The sequence below is a fragment of the Pagrus major genome, chromosome 3 (assembly GCF_040436345.1).
Source record: "Pagrus major chromosome 3, Pma_NU_1.0".
NCBI lineage: Eukaryota > Metazoa > Chordata > Actinopteri > Spariformes > Sparidae > Pagrus > Pagrus major.
The window spans coordinates 10187499-10210039 of NC_133217.1; the positions used below are offsets into that span (position 1 = coordinate 10187499).

At 40.9% G+C, this 22541-nt stretch overlaps 1 protein-coding gene across 1 annotated transcript in view; it reads left to right on the top strand.

The window, feature by feature from the left end:
• The window catches only part of abcf1 (ATP-binding cassette, sub-family F (GCN20), member 1), a 28640-nt gene that overhangs the window by 3367 nt on the left and 2732 nt on the right, over window positions 1-22541 (top strand). Inside the window, exons 5-26 of the mRNA XM_073463263.1 lie at window positions 14-48; window positions 133-225; window positions 2632-2682; window positions 2961-3047; window positions 7547-7603; window positions 7696-7782; window positions 7870-7965; window positions 9372-9494; window positions 9722-9822; window positions 11654-11739; window positions 11832-11971; window positions 12511-12659; window positions 12900-12983; window positions 14156-14280; window positions 15153-15265; window positions 15354-15528; window positions 16101-16175; window positions 16548-16618; window positions 17486-17518; window positions 19430-19598; window positions 19683-19747; window positions 19831-19903. Of these exons, the coding sequence (XP_073319364.1) occupies window positions 14-48; window positions 133-225; window positions 2632-2682; window positions 2961-3047; window positions 7547-7603; window positions 7696-7782; window positions 7870-7965; window positions 9372-9494; window positions 9722-9822; window positions 11654-11739; window positions 11832-11971; window positions 12511-12659; window positions 12900-12983; window positions 14156-14280; window positions 15153-15265; window positions 15354-15528; window positions 16101-16175; window positions 16548-16618; window positions 17486-17518; window positions 19430-19598; window positions 19683-19747; window positions 19831-19903 (2088 nt within the window). The remainder of the gene's footprint in view (window positions 1-13; window positions 49-132; window positions 226-2631; window positions 2683-2960; window positions 3048-7546; window positions 7604-7695; window positions 7783-7869; window positions 7966-9371; window positions 9495-9721; window positions 9823-11653; window positions 11740-11831; window positions 11972-12510; window positions 12660-12899; window positions 12984-14155; window positions 14281-15152; window positions 15266-15353; window positions 15529-16100; window positions 16176-16547; window positions 16619-17485; window positions 17519-19429; window positions 19599-19682; window positions 19748-19830; window positions 19904-22541) is intronic.

Consider the following 22541-nt stretch of genomic DNA (forward strand, 5'->3'; position numbering starts at 1 on the left):
TTCCTTTCAACAGCAATCATCCCCAGTAAAGGAAAAAAGAAGAATAAGGTTTGTTATCAGACTATATTGTGCTTCACCTCGACGTTTCTGACTCTTCTCATATCGGCAGTAAAGCATGTCTGGTGTCCTTAGGGTGGAAATATCTTTGCTGCTCTCAGCCAGAGCCAGAGTGATGATGAGGATGAGGAGGCTGAGTTGGATGAAGAAGATAAACCAGCAATAAAGGTACAGTGCTGACCTTAAAGTAAATTAAAGTGAAGCTCTCGCCAAAATGCAACCTAGGCTTTTTTTGTGAATGTATTTGAGTCAAACCTTCATGTTAAAGCATAATTATGACGAAAAAGCCACTTTTAAGATTCACCATAGTTTCGTTTCCGGGTCAAACTCATTTTCAATGGTGTGCAGGGGCAACTTTACGGTAGCATCAAAATCGCTATTTTTAAAACACTAAGAAGACTCGACACAACATGAAACTTTGCTCGTAGTATCACCAGGGTCTCTACACATGAACACGAGCATTGAGAACATCGTTTGTGTACACAAAGTTTGCTAAAAAGAAGGTTTTTGAACAACTCACATTAGCAGTAGCTTGTTCCACTCGTCGCCGTACTGCCAGTCGAGAAGCGTTGATCCCCAATCCCCGGCGTAACATGGAGCTTTCTCCTCCATGTTACGCCGCACCCGGGGATCGACGCATCTCGACTGGCAGGATGGCTACTGCAACTGCTAACGCGGGTCCTTTTTAAAAAGTCTTAAAATGTCTTAAATTAAAATCCGGGTAATTAAGGTCTTAAATTGTATTAAATTTACCGTAAATTTGCTGTAGGTATTACATTTCCAGACGGTGCGTTTAATGCCGATAGGAAAGCACAGTGGCCCACCGTAAAACATTGAATAGTGTGTATTTGTTTGATTAACTTAGTACAAAGACCATGTCGTAAATGAGACTCCATGATTAACTCCGCAGTTTTATGGTACGTCAGCGACAGTCGCTGACGTCGGGCTGCGTGTTGCCATTACGCAGTTGTCGAGGTGAGCGGTTAACATGCAAAGATGGGGAAGTGCAAATTTAACGACAAATGGATGGAAGAGGATGTATTTAGGTGGTGTTGACTGATCTCATCTCTGAATGTTGTACTTCTTGGAAAGTAAATGATGCTACCTTTTGTAGCTGCTGACGTGACAACCTTTATTAGGAGGGTGTAGTGTTTTATTGAAGTGAAGTTTGCATCCGTCTCCTGTTTATGTCATTTGCTGAAATTCACACAGAACCCACATTTGTCCTGACCATTAAGATTCCATTGCCCTTTTACTTTTAACAAAGTCCTTGAGAGGAACTTGAAATTAGTTGGCTAATTTTTTCCCCCAGTGGAAATGTAGCTGTTTCTGACCCCAGTCCCGAGCAAGACTGCACAACATAACATATATTACACATACATTAGAGCTGTGCGATATTACGATATATATCGTAGTGCGATATAAAAATGTCTACCGTAGGATATAACTCTCTGTTGTTTATATCGTAATTTTAATGTGTAGGCTACTTATTTAGCACTGTTGCTACACTAATGTTAACGTACACTACGGTTGTGATGTAATACGCTGTGTAAAGCACAACTTAACGTCGGAATGACCGTTGGATATCCAAATTTTGAGTTCAAAACAAGTTCATTGTATGAAGGCGATGTAACTGCAGCAACGCTACTGCTTTGTGGAGGCATTTTTACGTCACCTGCAAGGACTCGTTTACGGCACTGGTTGCTCGGGAGTAAACAGAGGCAAAGCAGCATGGCGGAGACGGAGGAGAGCGCAATGGAAGACGAAAATAACATTACTAGTTACGTTACATCAGACGCGGATACAGAAGCAGAACCCAGTTGCGAGGCCTACTGGCTGTCCTACTCGGTAAAAGATCTTTATTTTTTCAAGATATAAGATATAAGATATAAAAAAAATACTATATCGGGTTATATATCGTTATCGGGATATAAAATTAGCTATATCAAGATATAAAATTTTGTTCATATCGCACAGCACTAACATACATTGTACATGTTGACTCTGGTGATAAACTAGGGTTGGCTGTCTAGACTACAAGTGTGTGGTGGACACGCTTTGAGCCTTTTTTCTCTAATTGACCTGCTGGGATTTTAAACTAAGCTAGACAAAATCAGTAACCTACTATGCTCCGGTATCTCCAAATCGGTGTTAATGGAAAGGCAGCATACCACACACTGATACTGAGCAGCTTCCAGGTGTGAACGTGGAACTGTGGAACCTGGAATAAAAGAGTATTGCTGTCAGTGAAGCCTCCCTGAATGAATGAATGAATGAATAAATAAAGGTTAAAAAAAGAGTGATAATGTCCTAGAAGGAGCACATGAGAAACTGAGTTGGCCCTTATCTTAAACATGTGAACCCTTATGCCAGTTCTTTTAATACTAATGTATGTGGGATTTGCAGGCACAAGTGTACAGCATGATAATCATAAACTCTGAAAGCATCTTAATATGTTCTCCTTTGAATTTGGTGCTTGTAGCGGCCACTTCTCTCCTGTTTAACAAATGTATGAATCGACATTCTCTTAAACTTCTGGGTATTTTTCTACGTGTCTGTGCGTCTTTGACACAGGAGGTTAAGAAGGACAGGAAAAAGGACAAATCTATTCCCCAGAAGGCAAAGGTGGGTGCTGCAAAATCTAACCCCTGCCACCTTCCCCCTGCTTTTAACTCCTCTTTTCCATCCACTCATTAACCCATGGACAGAATGTGACTCTGGAACACAGATTGGCGTCACATATAGTAGTGTCTTTTTCAAATTACTTCTCATGTCAGGCTCTCATTTCCCTCTGTGGTCTGCCTGACAGTTCACACGTCTTTTCCATAACTGAATCAGAGTCTGTAGACATTTCACAGTTGCAGCAACTTGCTTCGAGTGATTTGTGTGTATGCATTTGTCAGGCTGCATCTGATGAGGAGGATGAGGTAGAGAAGGACGGGGGTGACGAGAAAACCACAAAGAAGAAGAATGTAGAAGCAAAGTCCAAGGTGGGTGCTTTCAAGCTCTAAATCTTCACAAATGCACAGGGATTTCTCTGGATTTGTTTGAGACACAGGTGGAAAAGGCTTGAGAACATGTGTGCCATGCACGGTGTACACAGTTTGTATGCAAATCTGTTTGTGTGCTTAAGTGAAAGAAAGTCACAATCGCATTTTATGTTTACCAACTTGAGGGCAGACAAAGAAAACGGGACTAAATAAGACCAAAGAGCATCAAGCCTGATAGACAATCTCAATGTCCCACAAAAGAACTTCAGCCCTGTACCTTCAGACATGGCTGACTTCCCTGCTGAGCATTTGAGTGTGAGATGCTGCAAGGGCCCAAAATGGTATTAACTGGAATGGGACAGCACTGTGCAACAGTTCACTTTAGCCAGTTTACGTTTTTTTATTTTCTTCATGGCTGAGGAACTTAAGTCACCGAGTGCCTGATTTGAACATCTTCCGGGCTCATGCCTTACAGAGTGGATGAGAAATAATTGTCAAACAATCAATACAGTAAACACTTGCATATAAACTTATTTTTTCTTATTGTTGCTCCTTTCACTTTCAATGTTTGTTTTATTTTGCCTGTCTGCCTATAAAAACACTCACGAAAATAATAGCAGCACATACAAATAACGTTTTAAATGAACTGAATACATAAGAATGAAAATAAGAGAAAATTAGAGAACAATTAAGAACAGGAGTACACATATATACAAATAGAAACACACTCGGAGGTTTCAGGGAAAAAGAAAAGTTTTTTGTTTAATCAGTTGTAGGAGGAAATGTCAGGTCTTAGTCATTTAGAGCATTTTTTTTTGTGAATAAAAATGTTGCATATAGAATAATGAAATGAATCAGGTATTTAAAAGCGTCATCTTCTGAATTGTTATTTTTGCAGGGCCTCCCATTGTAACCTCACGTCTAAACATCACAACTCTATGAACTGTGGGTAATTCCCTCAAGCAAAGTCTGCAGAAATGCAGACTTACGTGAAGTGGCCATAAAGTGCTCAAAATGTCTGCCGGAAAGCCCTCATGCGCTTGGTGGTTTGACAGTGGGACAGTCCTAAACCCGTGCGGACCGTTACGAGGAACACTCCCTAGAGTCTTTTAGTCCGTGAGTGTGGACTTAACAGTGGAGGAAAAGAGCTCTCCAAATTGACCAGTGAATCCATAAATAGAGGCACATGACATGAAAAGTATAAAAGAAAAAAAAAAGGGATTTATTTTTAAATATTCATGCTTTTAGTCTGTACAGTAGGTACTGTACTGTAGGTGTTCTTCCTGCTTAGCTCCAGGCTTGCCGCACCTCCACCGGTGCCCATGTCTCTAGCTGCAGGGTCATCAGCTGGGGACCATCGCTCATTGATGTTTCGCCCCTTATCCGAGAACATCTCCTGGTGGCAGGGCACTGAACAGGGAAGTTTTCTTGACACTGCTCCTGCTGCATTCTTGTAACCTCAGAGACAACCAGGCCCGTCCTCTTCTTCTTGTCTGCTCTGGACCATAGGCTGGGTGGGTTGTCCCATCAAAGGCCTGCCCGCTCAGTCTGGACCCTGCCCTACCACCTCTTGTTGGTGCAGTCTGCTCAACGCCTTCTGGACTTCCTCCTGAGCCCTCCATTTCCACCCAGTCACTACACATGCATGCATGTCCTTCACTGCCTTGTCAGAGGAGTCCCTTAATTCCATCACCAGTCATGCCTTTTCTTGTCTGTACCAAAGGGTGATAGATTTTAGGGGTAGGTGGAGTGAGTTCCACCCGTACAGGCCTGTTGCTGAGAAAGATCGAGGGAGCCCTAGCCATTGGTGGAGGGAAGAGTTGGCTTTGGCATCCATCCTGCTAACAGCTGATGAGGTGACTTCACACAGCTTCAGCGGCCACATTATCCTTGACTCGATCTTCCAGAGGCCTGCTTTGCCGCTGCAGAATGGTTTTCCCCATCTCCTTGTCTGAGAGGCTGGATGTATATTGCCTTCCCAAGACTTTTGATGGGCTGGTCCACAATGCGGGGGATGTTTTCTCCTCCAGTGGTGAAGATGGCCCAATTGTTCCACTCCCCTTTCCGAAGAGGAGAGGCTCCTTGACTTTTGTGGCTTGAATTTCTTGCCCAAGTGATCACTTAATCCAGTCTCTGCAGGAGCCTCGATGCACACGGTGCATTTCATAGCAGGCAGGTGGTGTAATCCATGTAGCTTCTAAGGGGGCGAAGCTTCCGACCAATAGGCAGCCGGACTCCACCCACATCCTGCCTTGCTCCAGTCAGGATGACTTCAAAGGCTGCCACAAAGAGGATAGGGGAGATGGAACATCCTGCAACATAAGCTGCAATGGTCTCCACTCTCCCCCTTGAGAGAGATGATGCACGCGTTTATGCACGAGACAGAATAGTTTAACTTCATTGATTATTGAAATCTCCCGACTCCTGAGCTCCATAACTGCCGTTTCCTCTGGAGGGTATCCTCTGTACTGTCGTGTTTGCAACTACAGATTTTAGTTTTGCTGCTTAAATCTCCTTTATCATTTAGATTGTATCAGTCTTTAAGCCCCAGATATGAGTAAAGCACTCCTTTCTCAAATAGATCATCGATTGTGTCTAAACCCTTAGATTACCAAGCCCTCCAACATACTGTTTTCTAATCTTAATCGCATGATTTTCCCATATAGATGAGTACCTTGTTTGTATCGAGACAGGCCAAACGGTTAATGGAATTCATTCCAGACCTCCTTTGAGTGCTGAAGTATCAGATTAATGTCCCCTTCAGAAGGGGTCTGTGAAGGTTTTTGAGACGATGCATCTATAAATCTAAAAGGGGAGGTAAGCGACTTCTCGATTTCCATCCAGCCCAGATGTGAACCACTTCTTGACCAATGTTTGAATGATTTAACCATTTCAAAGGCAATATTGTACAATTCTATTTTTTTTTTTCATTTATCAGTTCCTGACAGTGAAATATGAGTCGCAGCCTCGTCAGTTTTCATTTTACCCTGAGTAGTCTTGACGCTGGTCACATTGGATTGCAAGGCTGATAAGGTGCTGGTGATGAAGCTCTGCTTGCCATGCTAGCATAGCTAGCTCCTCACTTAGCAGCTCTTGTTTTTGGGTTAGTACTCGCTGTTGTCATACTGAAGAACCACTAACTAATACAAGTTCACTTGCGGTGGTGTTCACGGGTAGTTCAGTAACACTTTATATTATAGAATAATACTAAGGACTCTGTTGAAGCATAATTGTGACTAAATACTGGGGTTCGAGGGGAGCCGTGTTGTCAGATGTCTATCTTGTTCAGTGGTCCCATGTGACTCCTCTACAACATTCTTACTATTTAATTTGTCATTATACATGAAGACATTTCTTTCTTTGTGTAAAAAAAAATAAAATCTCACATTGCTCTGTTCCAGTGATGTAAATGTATATTTGTATTATAGAGTGGGGAAGTGAGATCCGATCACAAGAGGTGTGAGCTGATGGACCAATAGCTGTCCACTTGTGATTGGATCACTCAACGTATGTTTACACGTATGTTTAAACGTGAACCTCTAAGTAGTTAAGAGCGAGGGCTCAAAGGTGAGCTGACTCTCAGCACTGGGTGAAAATGAGTAAGAAGATGCTTCTGGATCCAGGATGAATGCCTCAATTAACCAACTTTTTTTTAGAATGATCTGTCATGTACCTATGCTCAAAAAGTAGATAATATTTAATTACCAACTATACATTTACTAAAGTGATACAATGGGATATCGGATGTTTACTTAACAACCTACATTATACAAATGAAATATGGATAAATGAGATTCAGGATGTTTAATAATGTTCTAATACTAATACTGATTTTTACCCATCTACCTATTTTTCCTATATACATAAAACCTACACATGAACTGGTGCTTCTTCCTGCATTTCAGAGTTTTCAGTTTTGTAATGCTCCAAACTGCCACTACACTAAATTATTTAATTTCTTTTTTGTTGCTGATTACAATCTCTTCTTTGAGTCAGCCTTCCCCTTGCTGAGGGTCAGTGCATTCTGTGGATTCTGAAATGATTGATTATTACAGGCCCTGTGTTGGGTTGGTGTTGTGTCCAATCAACCAATCCATTGAGTGTGAGCATAAAAGTCTTACATTAGGTAGATTAAATCTTTTGGCGCAAGTTAAAGTTGCATGCTAAATTTACAGTTGCACATTGTCTGCCTAGCTTGAACAGATCAACAGTATGGCTAAGACAAATAAAACCCAGATAGTACTACAGTATTTTACCTTATTTAGTAATTAAAGTTAATTTAGTCATTGAACAGCTCAGCCTGAAATGAAATTCACTGGCAGCTGAAAAGAGCCGTCTTTTGATGTTGAGACAAATTTCACTGCATTTCATTTCACTTGAATTTTTGACGCAGAATAAAATGTGTTGATCTAGCTGCAGACACCTTTCTCAATTGCATGCTTTTCTACTACCTACATTTTTTAAATGGAGTTAGTGTTGAATAACAATTGTTTTTTTAGTCACCAGAAAATGATGAGAACGAGAAGCCAAAGAAGGGGAAGAAAGAGCAACCCAAGGCAAGTAATAAGCACTGATGTTGGCTTTGTTCTTTTCATTTTTATCCCATTTCAACATCATCCTTCTAACCTTGATGTAATTACCCATGTAGAAAGGAAAACCTGCCGAGCAATCGCAGAGTGAGGGTGAAGATGCGGAGGAGGAGGAAGAAGAGAGTGATGGAGGTGACATGATGATGGTATGTTTGTTCTCCACAAAGCTCTCTTCTCCTTCTATGTTTTGGATCCCTGTTAATGTTTCTCTTTTCTCTGGCTGTAACTGTTAGAGTGCTGAGGATGTCATTGCAGAACAGGCCAAGCAGAAGGAAGATGACCCATTTGCCAACCTTAGCAAAAAGGAAAAGAAGAAGAAAAAGAAAATGGTAATTACTATATATTCAGTTGCGACAGTTTATTTATTTAACATGTCGAAGTCATGGGGAGTCCTTCTCAGCCTGTGAACACAGTAGTTCCCAGAGTTTCTTTAAATAACGGCATTGACTCATTGATGGTTTTTTTTCCTCTCCAGTCCAAGAAAAAATATTTGATGCTGTGCAGATCAGCTGAGGAATATTGAACATAAAATGAGTGAGCTAAATTAAAGCAACATTATATAACTTTGGACCCGAGCCACCAACCCAATGTGAGGACCCAAGGATTACACTTGACAATCAAATATCTTTCTCCAGAAAGTTACATATTGTTGCTTTCTATAGAAAGTATTTATTTGAATTGTGTTTAAAAATGAAACCTAGCGTACAGTTTTTCCTCTTTCTTTCGAGGCTAAAGAATAGTGTTTTGTCTGAAGACAACCTTAGCTATCACAAGCTAAGTTCTTCACATCCCACGTGTTTTTTATCAGTTTTTCTTGATTATGGACTGTCCTGGACTTGCAACACAGTTCATTCAATGACATGTGCTGTCCACGTACTATCTGATTTTGCCATGTTGGTGTTGTTCCTGGAACACCATAATTATGTTTCTCCAGGACCGTTATTGCAACTGACCAATCACTTTACTGTAGTAGCAAAGCTTTGTCACTTGGGAGAAAAAGATGAGAAAAATAGTACAAGTACATGCTAGAAGTTATTCTTTCACATGATTAACATTGTGAAAGGATCTATTTTAACTCAAACCATCTTTTCATTAACCTAACCAAGTATGTTAGCTGCCTAATGTATTTTTGTAGAACATAAATGTAACCAAACAGTGATTAAATGAGATAAACCTGCTGTCCAGATATGCTGCCCTGGGCAGCACTTAAAACTTGTCCAATTACTTAAACGCCATGCATCTGAACATCACCTGACATTCCATAAAAAAATTATGATTCTTTCCCTCTAGGGAATGTTTTGCTGAAAGAAGTACAAGCTGTACATGATAGTTGGGGAAAGATAATCATGCAGCTGTGGTGAGGGAGACATTGAAGCATTTTCTGTTTGACGGCAGGACTTTAGCAGGGTTATATGTTGATTTGATTTGGTGACTTTGATGTTTATTCAGTTTGAAAACTCATCTCAAAATGTAGAGCTGAAACAATGACTTGATTAAGCGTTTTATATCAAATTTGCAACTATATTTATAATTGATTTAATAATTATCGATTATTTTTTCCAGCAAAATTGTCAAATGTTCCCTGGATCCACCTTCTCCAATGCCAGGATTTGCTTTTTGGATTTGATATTTGGGACCACACAAATAATCAATTAAAAGAGGAGTGAAGAAATCTTGTTGCACCTCAAACCTGTCTTCAAGACATCCATGTCTGTGTTGGTGTGTATTGTTGCAGATGGAGTATGAACGTCAGGTGGCCAGTGTTCGTGCTCAGAATGCCTTGGAGGGAGATTTCTCCATTTCCCAGGCTGAGATGTCCTCCAGACAGGCCATGCTGGAGAATGCCTCTGATATCAAGGTTGCACACAAATTACAATATTCTCAAAGAATGGCTCAAAATGTGTTCAACTGTTGGTGTATGAAATTTGGCTTTCTTGAACCATAATGAAAAAGTGATCCTAATTATTTATAAGGACTTAATGTTAAAGCTCTTGAGGTGCTTTTAACAATGAAAAAAGAATTATGATGTGTGTGGTGCAGAAACTGTATTGTCTGTTTGTGAAGATCTGTTGTGTGTTCTTTTAGCTGGAGAGGTTCAGCATATCTGCTCATGGCAAGGAGCTTTTCGTCAACGCTGACCTTCTGATTGTTGCAGGAAGGAGATATGGTTTAGTCGGACCAAATGGGTAAACAAAAAAAAATGTATCAATTACTGGCAATGAATACATGCACAGAAACGACAGTACTCAGGTAATCAGGTGTTGGGTAGAGTATGTAACCATCCTAACAGGATGGAATTAATGTGTAGAACCACTCTGATCATGGAAAATGTTTATAGTTACCATTAACATGAGTCTTGCAGGATCTGACCACTAAGGACAGCTCTCAGTTGGAATTCACACCTTGCGTTAACATGTTTTGAGTTCTCGAGTGACCGCTTGTGATCCGATCTCACTTCCCTGCTCTATAAGCAAATTAACACATACAATACTAAATGTGAATGGACACCCTGTTTTTACACAAAGAAGGAAATAAGTTCATGTATAACATTAAATTTACAAGACGGCCCAAATAATTAAGAATTCGTCACAGACCGTATTTCTTGATATTTTATACAGTTTCTCCGAACTCAACATCTCACAAAATTGTGCTTTTCGTCTTTTTTAAGGGGCCTGGGGGACTTTCTCTATGGCAGTAGCCTTTATTAGTTGACATGTTTAGCGTTAATAAAATGTTGTGTTCTTTCATAAATCGAGTGTAAATGGTGAAATCAGTTGAAACGGTGTGTTGAAAGAGCTGCTAAATGTTGGCAGATAAGACACACTTGAAGCAGACAGGCTGGTACAGCCATGCTACCACAAACACTTTTTACTGAATTTACAACTGTCAATAACTCTCAGAATTGTGCGATTTAAAAAAAAAAAAAAAAATTCAAAATTAGTCTGCAGTGTGGTTACTAAGTAAATAATGAAATTAGTTGAAACAGGCAGTGTGTTTAAGGTTGAATGGACTTGCATTTCTATAGTGCTTTTCTAGTAAACTGACTGCCCAAAGCACTTAACAACACTTGTCACATTCACCCATTCACACCACACACTGATGGCAGAGGCTGCCATGCAAGGTGCCGGCCTGCTCATCAGGAGCAAATTCAGTATCTGTCTCAAAGATACATCGGCTTGCAGCTGGAGGATCTGAGGAATCAAACCAGTGACCTTCTGATTACTGGATGACCCAACCTCCTGAGTTACAGCCGTCGCAAAAACATCTGCTGTTAACATTAAGATGTAACAGAGCCAAAACATGCAATTTGCATCACAGTGAACCAAATTGAAATCGGCATGTAATGCATTCTGCATGTTGTCGTGGCAGCCTCTTCTTGTTTTTGCACAGATGACATCATTTGGTGTCCTGTAACTATAACAACTATAACAACCATCACATCCTGCACTAATGACATCCATGTCGGGGACGTATCAGGACACACGAGTGTTTACACTTTAGAATTCATGTGGTCAAATGCGTCCCAGAACACCTTGACATGTGGTTTCAGTGATCAGATCACAATTCGTCTCGGTGATCAGTTGCCCCTGTATTTGGAGCTTTCCACTTGTGCATGAATCCCCGGAGATGCAAGTTCATGCCAGGTGTAAACGGGATGATGAACGTGGTGCAGATGCTCAATGACATACCAAACTGAAAATTGTCGACATATCCTTGATGAATACAGCATGATACCAAAAAACATGTTGGAAATTCTCCTACTTTTCAAATCAACCTACGCACTCTCTCATGCCCTCAACTAGTTGTAGAATCTGTTTTGTCAATGTTTATATTCTTTGACTTTTGTAAGGAAAGACCAAAGCGCCTGTGTGTGGCCGTAGCTGACTGCAGGTTTGCTTGTGGTTTGATCAGTAGCCAGGTTACAGTAGGTTGTAAAATTAGCCAGCGTGTTGCTCGATGTTCACCTGTACATTGATAATAACTGATTCAGGGTTCTCTTATCTTCTCATCTTTCAGCAAAGGAAAGACCACATTACTGAAACACATAGCCAACCGAGCTCTCAGTATTCCCCCTAACATTGATGTTCTGCTGTGTGAACAGGGTAAGTGACCTGTCAGAATGTGCTCTCCAACGTGTCTCTGTCCATGCTGTTATCACCCACTGACTCTGGTCCTGTGCTTGTCTTTCTGTTAGAGGTGGTAGCTGATGACACACCAGCAGTGCAGGCAGTGTTAAAGGCAGACACCCGTCGTCTGAAGCTTCTGGAGGAGGAGAGACAGCTCCAGGCTCGTCTGGAGAAGGGAGAGGACAATGTGGCTGAGAGACTGGAGAAGGTCTGTCTGTCTGTCTGTCTGTCTGTCTGTCTGGACAAAGCAGGACAAAAGCTGGACAGACCAGTTAAAACATGAACTGGTGGAGTTAATGTCAGTAACCTTTGCTGATTTAGGGCCAGTTGCAACAGGACTGTATATCTGTATATTTGTTTTAGATCCCAGTACCATGGGGTCTAAGAATAGTCCTGGTGGACTGTTAACTGAAAGCCTCCTGCAGTGTTGTTGTAGTTACTGTCTCTAGAAACTTGTATTAAAAAAAAAAAAATCACAGCAACTGTCAGCCCTCCTGACTGAGACTTTAGTGAACTTTCTCGCAGAAAACAGCATCCCTGACAGGGTTCGCGGTTTACTGATGGTGATTATGTAATAACATAACTTTGTCACTTTCCACGATGCATGGTGGGTCAGCATCTCATTCAAAACACATTAGAACTCCATCCATATGATTATAAACAGTCAGCGGATACATCAGTCTTATGCCTACATTAACTGACTGCTCTTGTTTCTTGATCCGTCTCCATATTCGTCCTCGTCGACAGGTCTATGAAGAGCTGAGGGCAATTGGAGCTGCAGCAGCTGAGGCCAAGGCGAGAAGGATCCTGGCTGGTCTGTCATTTACCCCTGAGATGCAGAACAGACCCACCAAAAGGTTCTCTGGAGGATGGAGAATGAGAGTCTCCCTCGCCAGGTACACCATTACAAACTTCATGAATAGAACTGGTCCACTATAGACTGAATCACTGTGACATCGTGCTGATAACATATATGTACTGTGTGCTGTGTACTCTGCTAACTGCTTCTGATACAGAACAATCTGAAATAACATCATGAAGAAAGACAATTACATTTGAAAGAACAAACATTGTGATTTGGTCTATGAACCTGTGAGAGGTTCTTTTTCACTCACGCTTACCTTCTGTACCCACAGAGCTCTATTCATGGAACCCACTTTACTGATGCTGGACGAACCCACCAACCACCTGGACCTAAACGCTGTTATCTGGCTCAACAAGTATGAAGCAGCACTTTGAATTAATGTGATTGCCTATATCATATCACTGAGCCTTTTTAAAATGGTAGTTTTGAATTAGGATTAATAATGGGAAGGGAAATTAGTACAACAGTCAGCCCTGGTCTGTGGATGAAGTTAATTTAGCAAATCTGAGTTACAAAGTGTGACAATACATTTCCAAATCCAACAATTCTTTACACAACTATTACTAACAACTTAACTTTACTAACAACAGCAGGGTCAGGCCAAACTTTGTTGTAGGGCTAGGCAATATGGCCTCAACATAATATTGTGATATTTTTAGGCTATACCACCGTACATAATATATACTCGATACTTAAATCTCTTCAAAAGTGCTTCATAAATGTTAAGATGGGCAACAAAATTAAATATCATAATATTTTTGCCCGAATAACTCTATCGATACTGTGTGGATGACTATTGGTAGTTTCACAAAATATTAGCACAACGAGATTTTTGATAAATTACCATCAGTAATGTGGATATAATGACTGAGTGGGTGAAGACAAATATTAGAACAAGTAGAACAATCTGGCAAGTTCTGGTAATGGCATCACTTCACTGTAATGCAGCCTTTAAACCAGGAAAAAAGAAAACCGTCATGCATATCCATATGCCACTGGCGGAGTGGTTAGCACTGTTGCAGTCCTGGGTTCATCAACCAGCAGGGGCAGGGCCTTTCTGAATGGACTTTGGAGCACACTGAGGAAACCCATCCGAGCATGGGGAGAGCATGCAGTTTCCCCCAACATAATAGCATGTACATTTATATTGGGTTAATTCTTCAGCCATTGGCACTGGCTAAGATCTGGAGTTGGTCCCTGGACGCTGTTGTTTGCTGCCCAATGCTCCCTTGGGATGGTTAAAATGCAGAGATCAAGTTTCACTATGTTGTATGATATGTGATAAAAATTAAGATTCTTCTTCTATCATGATAATCATATTCAAAATCTAAGACCATATATAGTCCTTTGTCACAATAACAATATGAGTTATTAGCTAGCTCTACTTTGTCTTTGGTCTTATTTAGTGATCTGCCTCCATCAGCTACAGACGGCTCGGTCATTTGGCTGCAGAGTTGATAAGGCAAATTATTTGATGTAGCTCTAAAATATTAATACAGATTTGTTTCTTTTCTCTTCCACTTGCAGCTACCTTCAGGGCTGGAAGAAAACTCTCCTCATAGTTTCCCACGACCAGAGTTTCCTTGATGATGTGTGTACAGATATCATCCACTTAGACAACCAGAAACTCTACTACTACAGAGGGAACTACTGTAAGTATCCTCATAAATTGGGTATACTTGTCATGCTTAAGATAACTTTTAAAATAAATTTAGTTCCCACAAAGAAAATATTTTTACTCCACGGACATCTCATGTTGGATTTTATGAACTTGCTGGGAAACACGAACTGGACGAGACCAACACTGAGCGTGATCTGCCTCACAATAATTACTAATCACATTAGCCGTTTTCACCTGAAGCTAACGTCTGCAGCCATAAATAATAACTGTTACAGCAAGCTCAGCTAATCAGCCAAGATCTGAGGAGGTGCTGTCAACTTTGCCATCCAACTCTGAGAGAGGTGTGAGCAGCAGAGTCAATAGATGCCTTATCTTAAAGCTGCAATTTGAAAACAGTGTTATTGTAGAATACAAACGTGTAAGGCACTGCAGATGGATAAATGTTTTGTCTTTGTAATGTTTATGTATTGAGGTACAGATAATTGAAAAGATGCAGCTTTTATTTTGTAGACCGCTGTAGTCTGATTATTGGAAGGACTTTCTGAATTAAAGGGGAATTTAAATGATGAAAAAGTAGCCATGTGCAGTAATATAGATCATTGAGGAAGCCACACACTGAGATGCATTGAGAATCGTTTTGCATTTGAATCGTTGACAGCTGAATCTTAATCGAATCATGAGGCCAGATTCACACCTCTAGTTCTCAAACAGTTGGAATAGAATACACTTTGAATGATTACTACGCTAAAACAGAGAATTAATAGGAGATTACAGCAACCCAACAGTGAGAGTTAAAAATATGTAAAAAATTGTGGGAAAACTAGCAGGCCTGAGATTGTGATATGGGTAGACAGTGGTTTGGTTAATTACTTAAAGATTTATTCAGTTTTGCTTTTATTCAAGTGACCTTCAAGAAGATGTATGTGCAGAAGCAGAAAGAACTTCAGAAACAATACGACAAGCAGGAAAAAAAACTCAAAGATCTGAAGGCTGGTGGCAAGTCCACCAAACAGGCTGTGAGTATGGCTCTCCACCCAGGATTTAGTTTCATAAATCTCAAATCTTTTGTGTCTGATATCATGTTTTTTTAATGTCTCCTCTTAGGAGAAACAAACTAAGGATGCTCTGACCAGAAAGCAGCAAAAAGGCAAGAAGAAGGGAGGTCAGGAGGAGGAGAGCCAGGACGCCACAGAGCTGCTGAAGAGGCCTAAAGAGTACACCGTCAAGTTCACCTTCCCAAACCCACCTCCTCTCTCACCACCCATACTGGGACTTCACAGTAAGAACATCTGCAGACTACAAATTAATTTAATACAATTATATTAGAGTTACTGTTGCTTGTTGCATGTCATACAGTCAAATCCTCTGGGATGTAATTGCATAACAGTAGTTCAGTAAGGAGAGTCTGTTGTCATTAGACCCCATCATGATATTGTATCATAAGGGGGCAATGAAGCCGTGTGTGGTGAAGAATCCCGCCTGACTGAGTCTAGACCCCGGTGGTAGTGAGTGGATGAAGAGAATGGCTCAGATCTGGATGGATGTGAAGAGGAGTGGGCCTCTAGAACGCTGGAGGTGAATGCGGTGGAGAAGGGTTGCGACGATTCGCACTGAAATGACAGCTGACAGCAGCAGAGGAGAACAGATTTGAAGTTTGGCAGCAATGATATGATTGGCCTGATAAGACCGTGGCATAATCTGGTTAGTTAAACTGAGAGTAAATAGTCAAAGTCAGCTGATTGTGAAGGATGTGGGTGAAATATGAATGATGAGCAACATTAAAATAGTTTTCCTGATTGAACTTACGAAATTTGCCTAAAAGGTTGACTCCATGGTTTCTGCCCTGTACAGCTGTTGACTTCTGCTATGAGAGCCAGAAGCCTCTCTTCAAAAACGTGGACTTTGGAATTGACATGGAGTCGAGGAGTAAGTATGCTATAATTTTACAGTAACTTGAGAATATTGACACATGTGCTACAAAGAGACAAACTGCTGCAACACAGGTGGCACTGTTCACATATTTTCTTGTGTAGTTCATGTGTCGGTGGGCTGAATTAGCCCCTTGCTAACAACAGAAAAACTTGAGAAAGTCTTGAGAACTTCTTATGGCGAAAGACAAATCTCAACACCTAAAGAAGTTACGTAATTGTTGATGCTGAGATCGTTGGAGAAAAAGCACCATTGTAGATTAGTTTCTCTTCCAAACTTCCCTCCATTGTTGTTTGTTCAGTCTGTTGCTGATATTCTCATCATGAAGTCCTGTCTCTACAGTTCCACCATTTTTCTTCATTCTTCTAGTTTGTATAGTTGGACCCAATGGTGTTGGGAAGAGTACTCTGCTGCTGCTGCTCACTGGGAAGTTACATCCTGTAAGTGTGAAGATGTGCAAAAAAATGCGCTAAAATGCATGTATGTACAGCTGAGTTTTTTTGTTTTTTTTCTTTTCAATAGACATGGATTTATTGAATTTTGGCATTAACAATTCACTAATCACGAATTAGTCACTAATTCACTTCTTTCCTTTTTATTCAAGAATGAAAGAAGGAGACTCCAAACCTCATGAAATTTGGCTGATTTTTTTCTTCATTGTATGTGTCATTATTTCAAGGACAGGGCATTCATTGAGCTCCTTTGGCCAGTAACCAAAGGAAAGGGCTTTTTACATACTTCAAAAGACAGATTAATAATTTTGCTTGCAATTAATTTAAATCAGTCATTTTCTTTTTGCTGTTCAAAGTACTGTCCTCTTGGTAAAAATAAAGAATACAAAGTTTAGGGGGATGGGCGATGGGAATTTTAAGGTAATTTGAGAAGTACGTTTTTATAACTTCACTCAAGAACCTTTTTATGTTGGCACAATCAGGAGTATTTCGATTAATTTCATTCAGTCTGACTGGAGTAAGTCCTCATTCCTCATTCAATTGTATTGAGTTGGTCTGAAATGGGTTTCATTGTTAAGAATTGAACACTTGAGCATATCTCATTCCACTCTTAACTCGTTCATCCATTGAGTTAATTAATGCTCGGAGGACCTGCTCAGGATCCTTGTGGTATTTTCAGCAAGGATATCTGAGCCCTACCAATAAAATTATTCACAATACATTTTCTGATATAGAACAAGGAAGTTGTTAATAAGCGTGTCTGTGCATAAATGAAACTCCTGAACTTAAAATACATTTTAAAAAGTGCGTCTGAGGTATACCAAATTTGTTCCTGACTGGATGTTTCTTTTTTAGACCAAAGGTGAGATGAGGAAGAATCATCGTCTGGTGAGTAACATGCTGCTGATGTTTGACCTTCCAAATACCGTTTTTACTGTTCTAGCATTGGTTTTCATAATGTTTTCATCATTTTAATTACTCACATGACCTGAGAGTTTAGAGCTAATGATGGGTGCAGCTGTTAAAGAACTGTTTTTCAGAGAGATTCCCACATCCTGTCTGGCACAGTATATACTTGACAAAGGAAACTAGTATTCATGAAACAAAGTCCCATTACTTTAAGAAAAGTATGTACCAGTGTACCTGGGTGTTGATGGGAAAGGTTAAACTTGTCAACTGTGGTGGCAGCTTATTGACCGCAGGTTTGCAGCTTTCAAGTGTGTGCTGAGACACAAAGCAGATATGTAAACTCGTTTGTACATTATATCTTTGCAGAAAATGTCACTGCTAACTGTATGTATACACCCATCAGCCTCAACATTAAAATCACCTACTTAATATTGTGCAGGTGCTCTTTGTGCAGCCAAAACAGCTCTGACCTGTCAAGACATGGTCATAAGTCCCGTGGTGTCTTTGTTGTGGATCCTTTGAGTCCTGTATGTTTGGGGTGGGGCCTCCATGGTTCGGACTTGTTCTGGCACATCCCACAGATGTTGATTAGGTTGGGATCTGGGGAAGTTGAAGACCCGGTTGACACTTTGGGCTCTTTGTTCTTTAAGCCATTTTTGAGCAGTTTTTGTGGTGTGTGTGTCAGGGCCCGCTGTCCTGCTGGGGGGCCGCTGCCATCAAGGAGTGCCATTGCCATGAGGGAGTGTGCTTGGTCCACAAAGGTGTTTGGATGGGTGGTGTGTGTCAAGTGACATCCACATGAATGCCAGGACCCAAGTTGTAACCAGATGATCAAAGTTATTCACATCAGCTGTCAGTGGTTTTAAGGTTGTGGCTGATCAGTGTATATTTCCCAATGTGAGGACCAGGTGGAGTGCTGGCAATAACAATGAAAGCCACATAAATGAGTTTTACATATCTAGAAAATTGAGGAAAAAAATGTACATTAAATAATTGAACTTTTTCACTAAGTGAAGTCCAATTATTTGACTCCAGCACTATGCCTTTCTGTTTCATCACGCTAAGGGTGTAGCTAAGCTCTTTCTGAAATTTCTTAATGTACAGTAGGGTTCAAAAGTCTGAGACCATTGATCAAGATACTTTTATCAGAATATCTAACATTTGGTACGTCCTCCTTTTGCTTTAATAGAAGCTTGCACTCAAGTTCGCATGGACTCCACAAGTTTGGTGACTGTGGAGTGCATGTCCATGACAGTAAATAGGATTTTTTTCATCATCCACTGTGAAATTCTGGTATTTCTTAGCCCAACTCAGGTGTTTGTATTTCCCTCCTGATAAGTTGTTTAGAAACTGCTCCTGGTTCTCTGAGACTGTAGTGTCTCAGAAGACGAGGAGCAGCCTTCTTCTGACAGGACGATTGCTGATTTGGACTCTCGTGTTGTGTATTTAGTTAATTCTGTATCTGTGATGAAGTTGCTTTTCTGTCTCGGTGAACTTGGCTTGATGTATTAATCTTCTGATGGTGTGATCTTTGGCTTAGCCTGAGCTTTGAATACAACTGATCTAGTTTCTGCAAAGCATTTAAGTTCCATGTACTGCCCTCCTTGAAACCTTTAGTCTAGCTATGATTTGATACTAGTGACACTTACTTACTGTATCCTTAAACTTTGATTATTTCCAGGTTTACGTGACAATATTTGAGATTTTGTAATGTTTTCTCAGACTGTTGGACCTCACTGTGTCTGTTCTGTTCTTTCTGAACTGAACAGACTGTCTCTCACACAGTGTGAACACATGGTTATACAGTAAACACTCTTTGGTGGCTCCCGAATATTGGTCAGTATGCATGAAAAAAAGTTGGTTGAACTTTGGTGTTCTGTCTGCCTACAGAAAGTGGGTTTCTTCAACCAGCAGTATGCTGATCAGTTGAACATGGAGGAGACTGCGACAGAGTACCTGATGAGGAACTTCAACCTTCCCTACCAGGACGGCAGGAAGTGCTTGGGACGTTTTGGCCTGGAGAGCCACGCCCACACCATTCAGATCTCCAAACTCTCTGGTATGAACATCTATCACACTTCTACTTTGTCCTGTAAAACTGTCATGACATTCTAACATTGTGTCTGGATTCTATCTCTTACAGGTGGCCAGAAGGCCAGAGTAGTGTTCTCTGAGCTGGCCTGTCGTCAGCCTGATGTACTGATCTTGGTAAGGGCCACTGAGCCTTTTAACCACACTGTTGTACCACGAGAATAAATACTAGGACTAATTGACTTCTTTCTCTCTCATAGGATGAACCCACCAACAACTTGGACATTGAGTCAATTGATGCCTTATCGGAGGCCATCAATGAATACAAAGGAGGTAAGAACAATGATTCAGTAAGAATGCTTATTGTGCATCTTGTAATTTAAGGATCATAAGAGTGTTTTGGCACTTTTAAATACATGTACTGCAAATTATGCATTGCGCCGCCCTGGACAAATAAACAGTCACGCTGATAGTCCACAACATGTCCATATCTGGTTGATTAGACCAGTTTTTATTGATGAGTAGCATTGCTAAAAAAGCTCTCCAAATTTGAGGATCAACACTTTACAATAAAGGAGAGGCGAGCCACTGGAGTTGAAGGCCATTAGGGATGTGATGCACTCCAAGCCGGATGACCAGGACTTACTCTTTTTGTTTATTATCTGTGTTTGCATATCACAGATGATGAGCATTAAAATATGGGCCTTAATATATTATTATTTTTCATAATCGTAATCTATACAATCTATAATCTATACAAGAAAACAATCAGAAATGTAACTTTTATTTAAAAACATAGCAAATATCCATAGATGGATAGATAAAGAGCAGCAGCATGGCGCAGTGGTTAGTACTAGCCCCTTTCACACTGCCTCTTCAAGGTGGGAATCTTGCGCCAATACTCCACCTTGTAATTTGTGTGAAAGTAGCAGAGGGGGAATGAGGGGGCAAGTTTCGTTCTGCCTCTGATCCGCAAGTAGAGGTAGTAACTGAAGCCCTTTTCACACAGTGATTCCACAATGGTGGCGCAACGAGGCTCGCCTTTACACCGCCTTTGTTTGTTCACACTGAACCAAGTAGCGCCAACCAAGCCGCTCTAGTGTGTCATTCCATACAGCATGCCAGCGTTGCGGAACCAAGAGGCTTGATGGTACACATCAGAACGTTGAGTTTCCATCCGGTTACCACCTTAATCTAAACATGTATCCACCGACTGTTTATAATCACATGGATGCTGTTATAAAGCGTTGTAATTGAGATGCTGACCCACCATGCAACTTGGAAAGTGACAAAGGGAAATTTTTTGCTCTAAATGACATCACATAATCACCATCAGTGAAGGAGGACCCTGTCTGGCTGGTGATTTTTTCTATATAAGTTGTCAAAGACCGTAACTACAACAACAACACAATAGTGGTAGGAGACGAAGGTGAATTAAAGTTTTTTGCTCTAAAATTGTGTCACATAATCATGCTCTCGCTGCCAGGGATAGATGCTGTTTTTCGGGCAGAAATGTGACAAAGAGTCAGTAGGACAGACAGGATGACAGACACTTTTCCACATATGGATGCTGAAGACACTACCAGTTACCACATTACTGTTGTTTGGTCTTGTCACTTTGCTTTGTGGGGACATTTCTCTTTTATTTGAGAAGTGGATGATCTGTTTAGTTGTCAGACTGTGAACACCATCAGACGAGACACTCCTGTTCTATGCTGCTGGCTTACACATTCACACAGACGTTGTCTCGCCTCTGTTGCGGCTCTGTTACTACCTCTAGTGGTGGATCAGAGGTAGAATGAAACTGTCCCCGCCTTTCTGCCTCTGTAACGTTCACACAGATGATGAGACGGAATATCGCCGCAAGATTCCTGCCTTGAAAGGCATTGTGAATGGGGCTGGAGCCTCAACAGAGGCGAGACAACATCTGTGTAAACGTGTAAGCCAGCAGCGCGGAACAGGAGTGTGATGAGCTGATGGTGTTCAGTCTAACAGCTAAACAGATCCTTCACTCATCAGATAAAAGAGAAATGTCCCACACTTCAACCCACAAAGTAATGTTTCACAACACAACACAACACAAAGTCAGTGGATACATTTTTAGATTTACAGGTTTACAGATTTATTCACCATTTGACAGCAAGGGCTGGCTCAATTCGTGGCAGCGGCAGCTAGTAGTGGCACTTCCTGCCTTTTACTCCAGTTGCCGGTGTCTGAGGCAGCTGAGGACATTAGTCTGAAGCAAACCTTTCAGCTCTGGTGTTGGTCTTCCTGTATTTATTACCTCCTGTTTCGATTGAAAGTCCAGTTTAGAAAATTGTTTGAGCTTGGACATAAAATCCTCCATTGTAAATCCAGGCGGGGCGAGAGGGGGAAAAAAATATCACTGCACTTGACCCGCTCGTAACCATGGACTCTAAGATTGTTGCTAGCTCGCTGTCACTTACTCTGCAGCTGCGGAGTAGCATTTAGAATTTCTGGGCTCACAAGTGCCCCCTACCTTGAGGCAAGAGAACTGCCTGCCTCACCCAGTGCCTCTTCACTGCCGTTGTAAGATCGCTGAGCACACGAAACAGGTTATACACATATATTATATACATCAGCTAAACTATGGGAAGTCGGGGGGGCATATATTAAAAGTGTTTGAAACATTTGATTGGCGACATACAGAGAGACAGTGACACGCTCTCATTGCATGGCAGAGCACAGTTTGTGAGGGATTGTGCAATCCAAGGTGAGGCTCAGCTTGCTGCTGCCTCACCGTGCGTCTCTTCACCGTATTTGAACGGGAATGTGAAAATTCAGCGATTTTTAATAAAAAACAATCCAAATTGTTTAAGTTAAATGGAAAATTAGTTTATAGTTGAAAGCATTTGATAAATATAACCATTTAATTTATTTGTTTATTATATATTTTATTTTTTCCAAGGGGTTAATTCATTAGGTTAATTCTGGAGTTGATGCCTGGGTG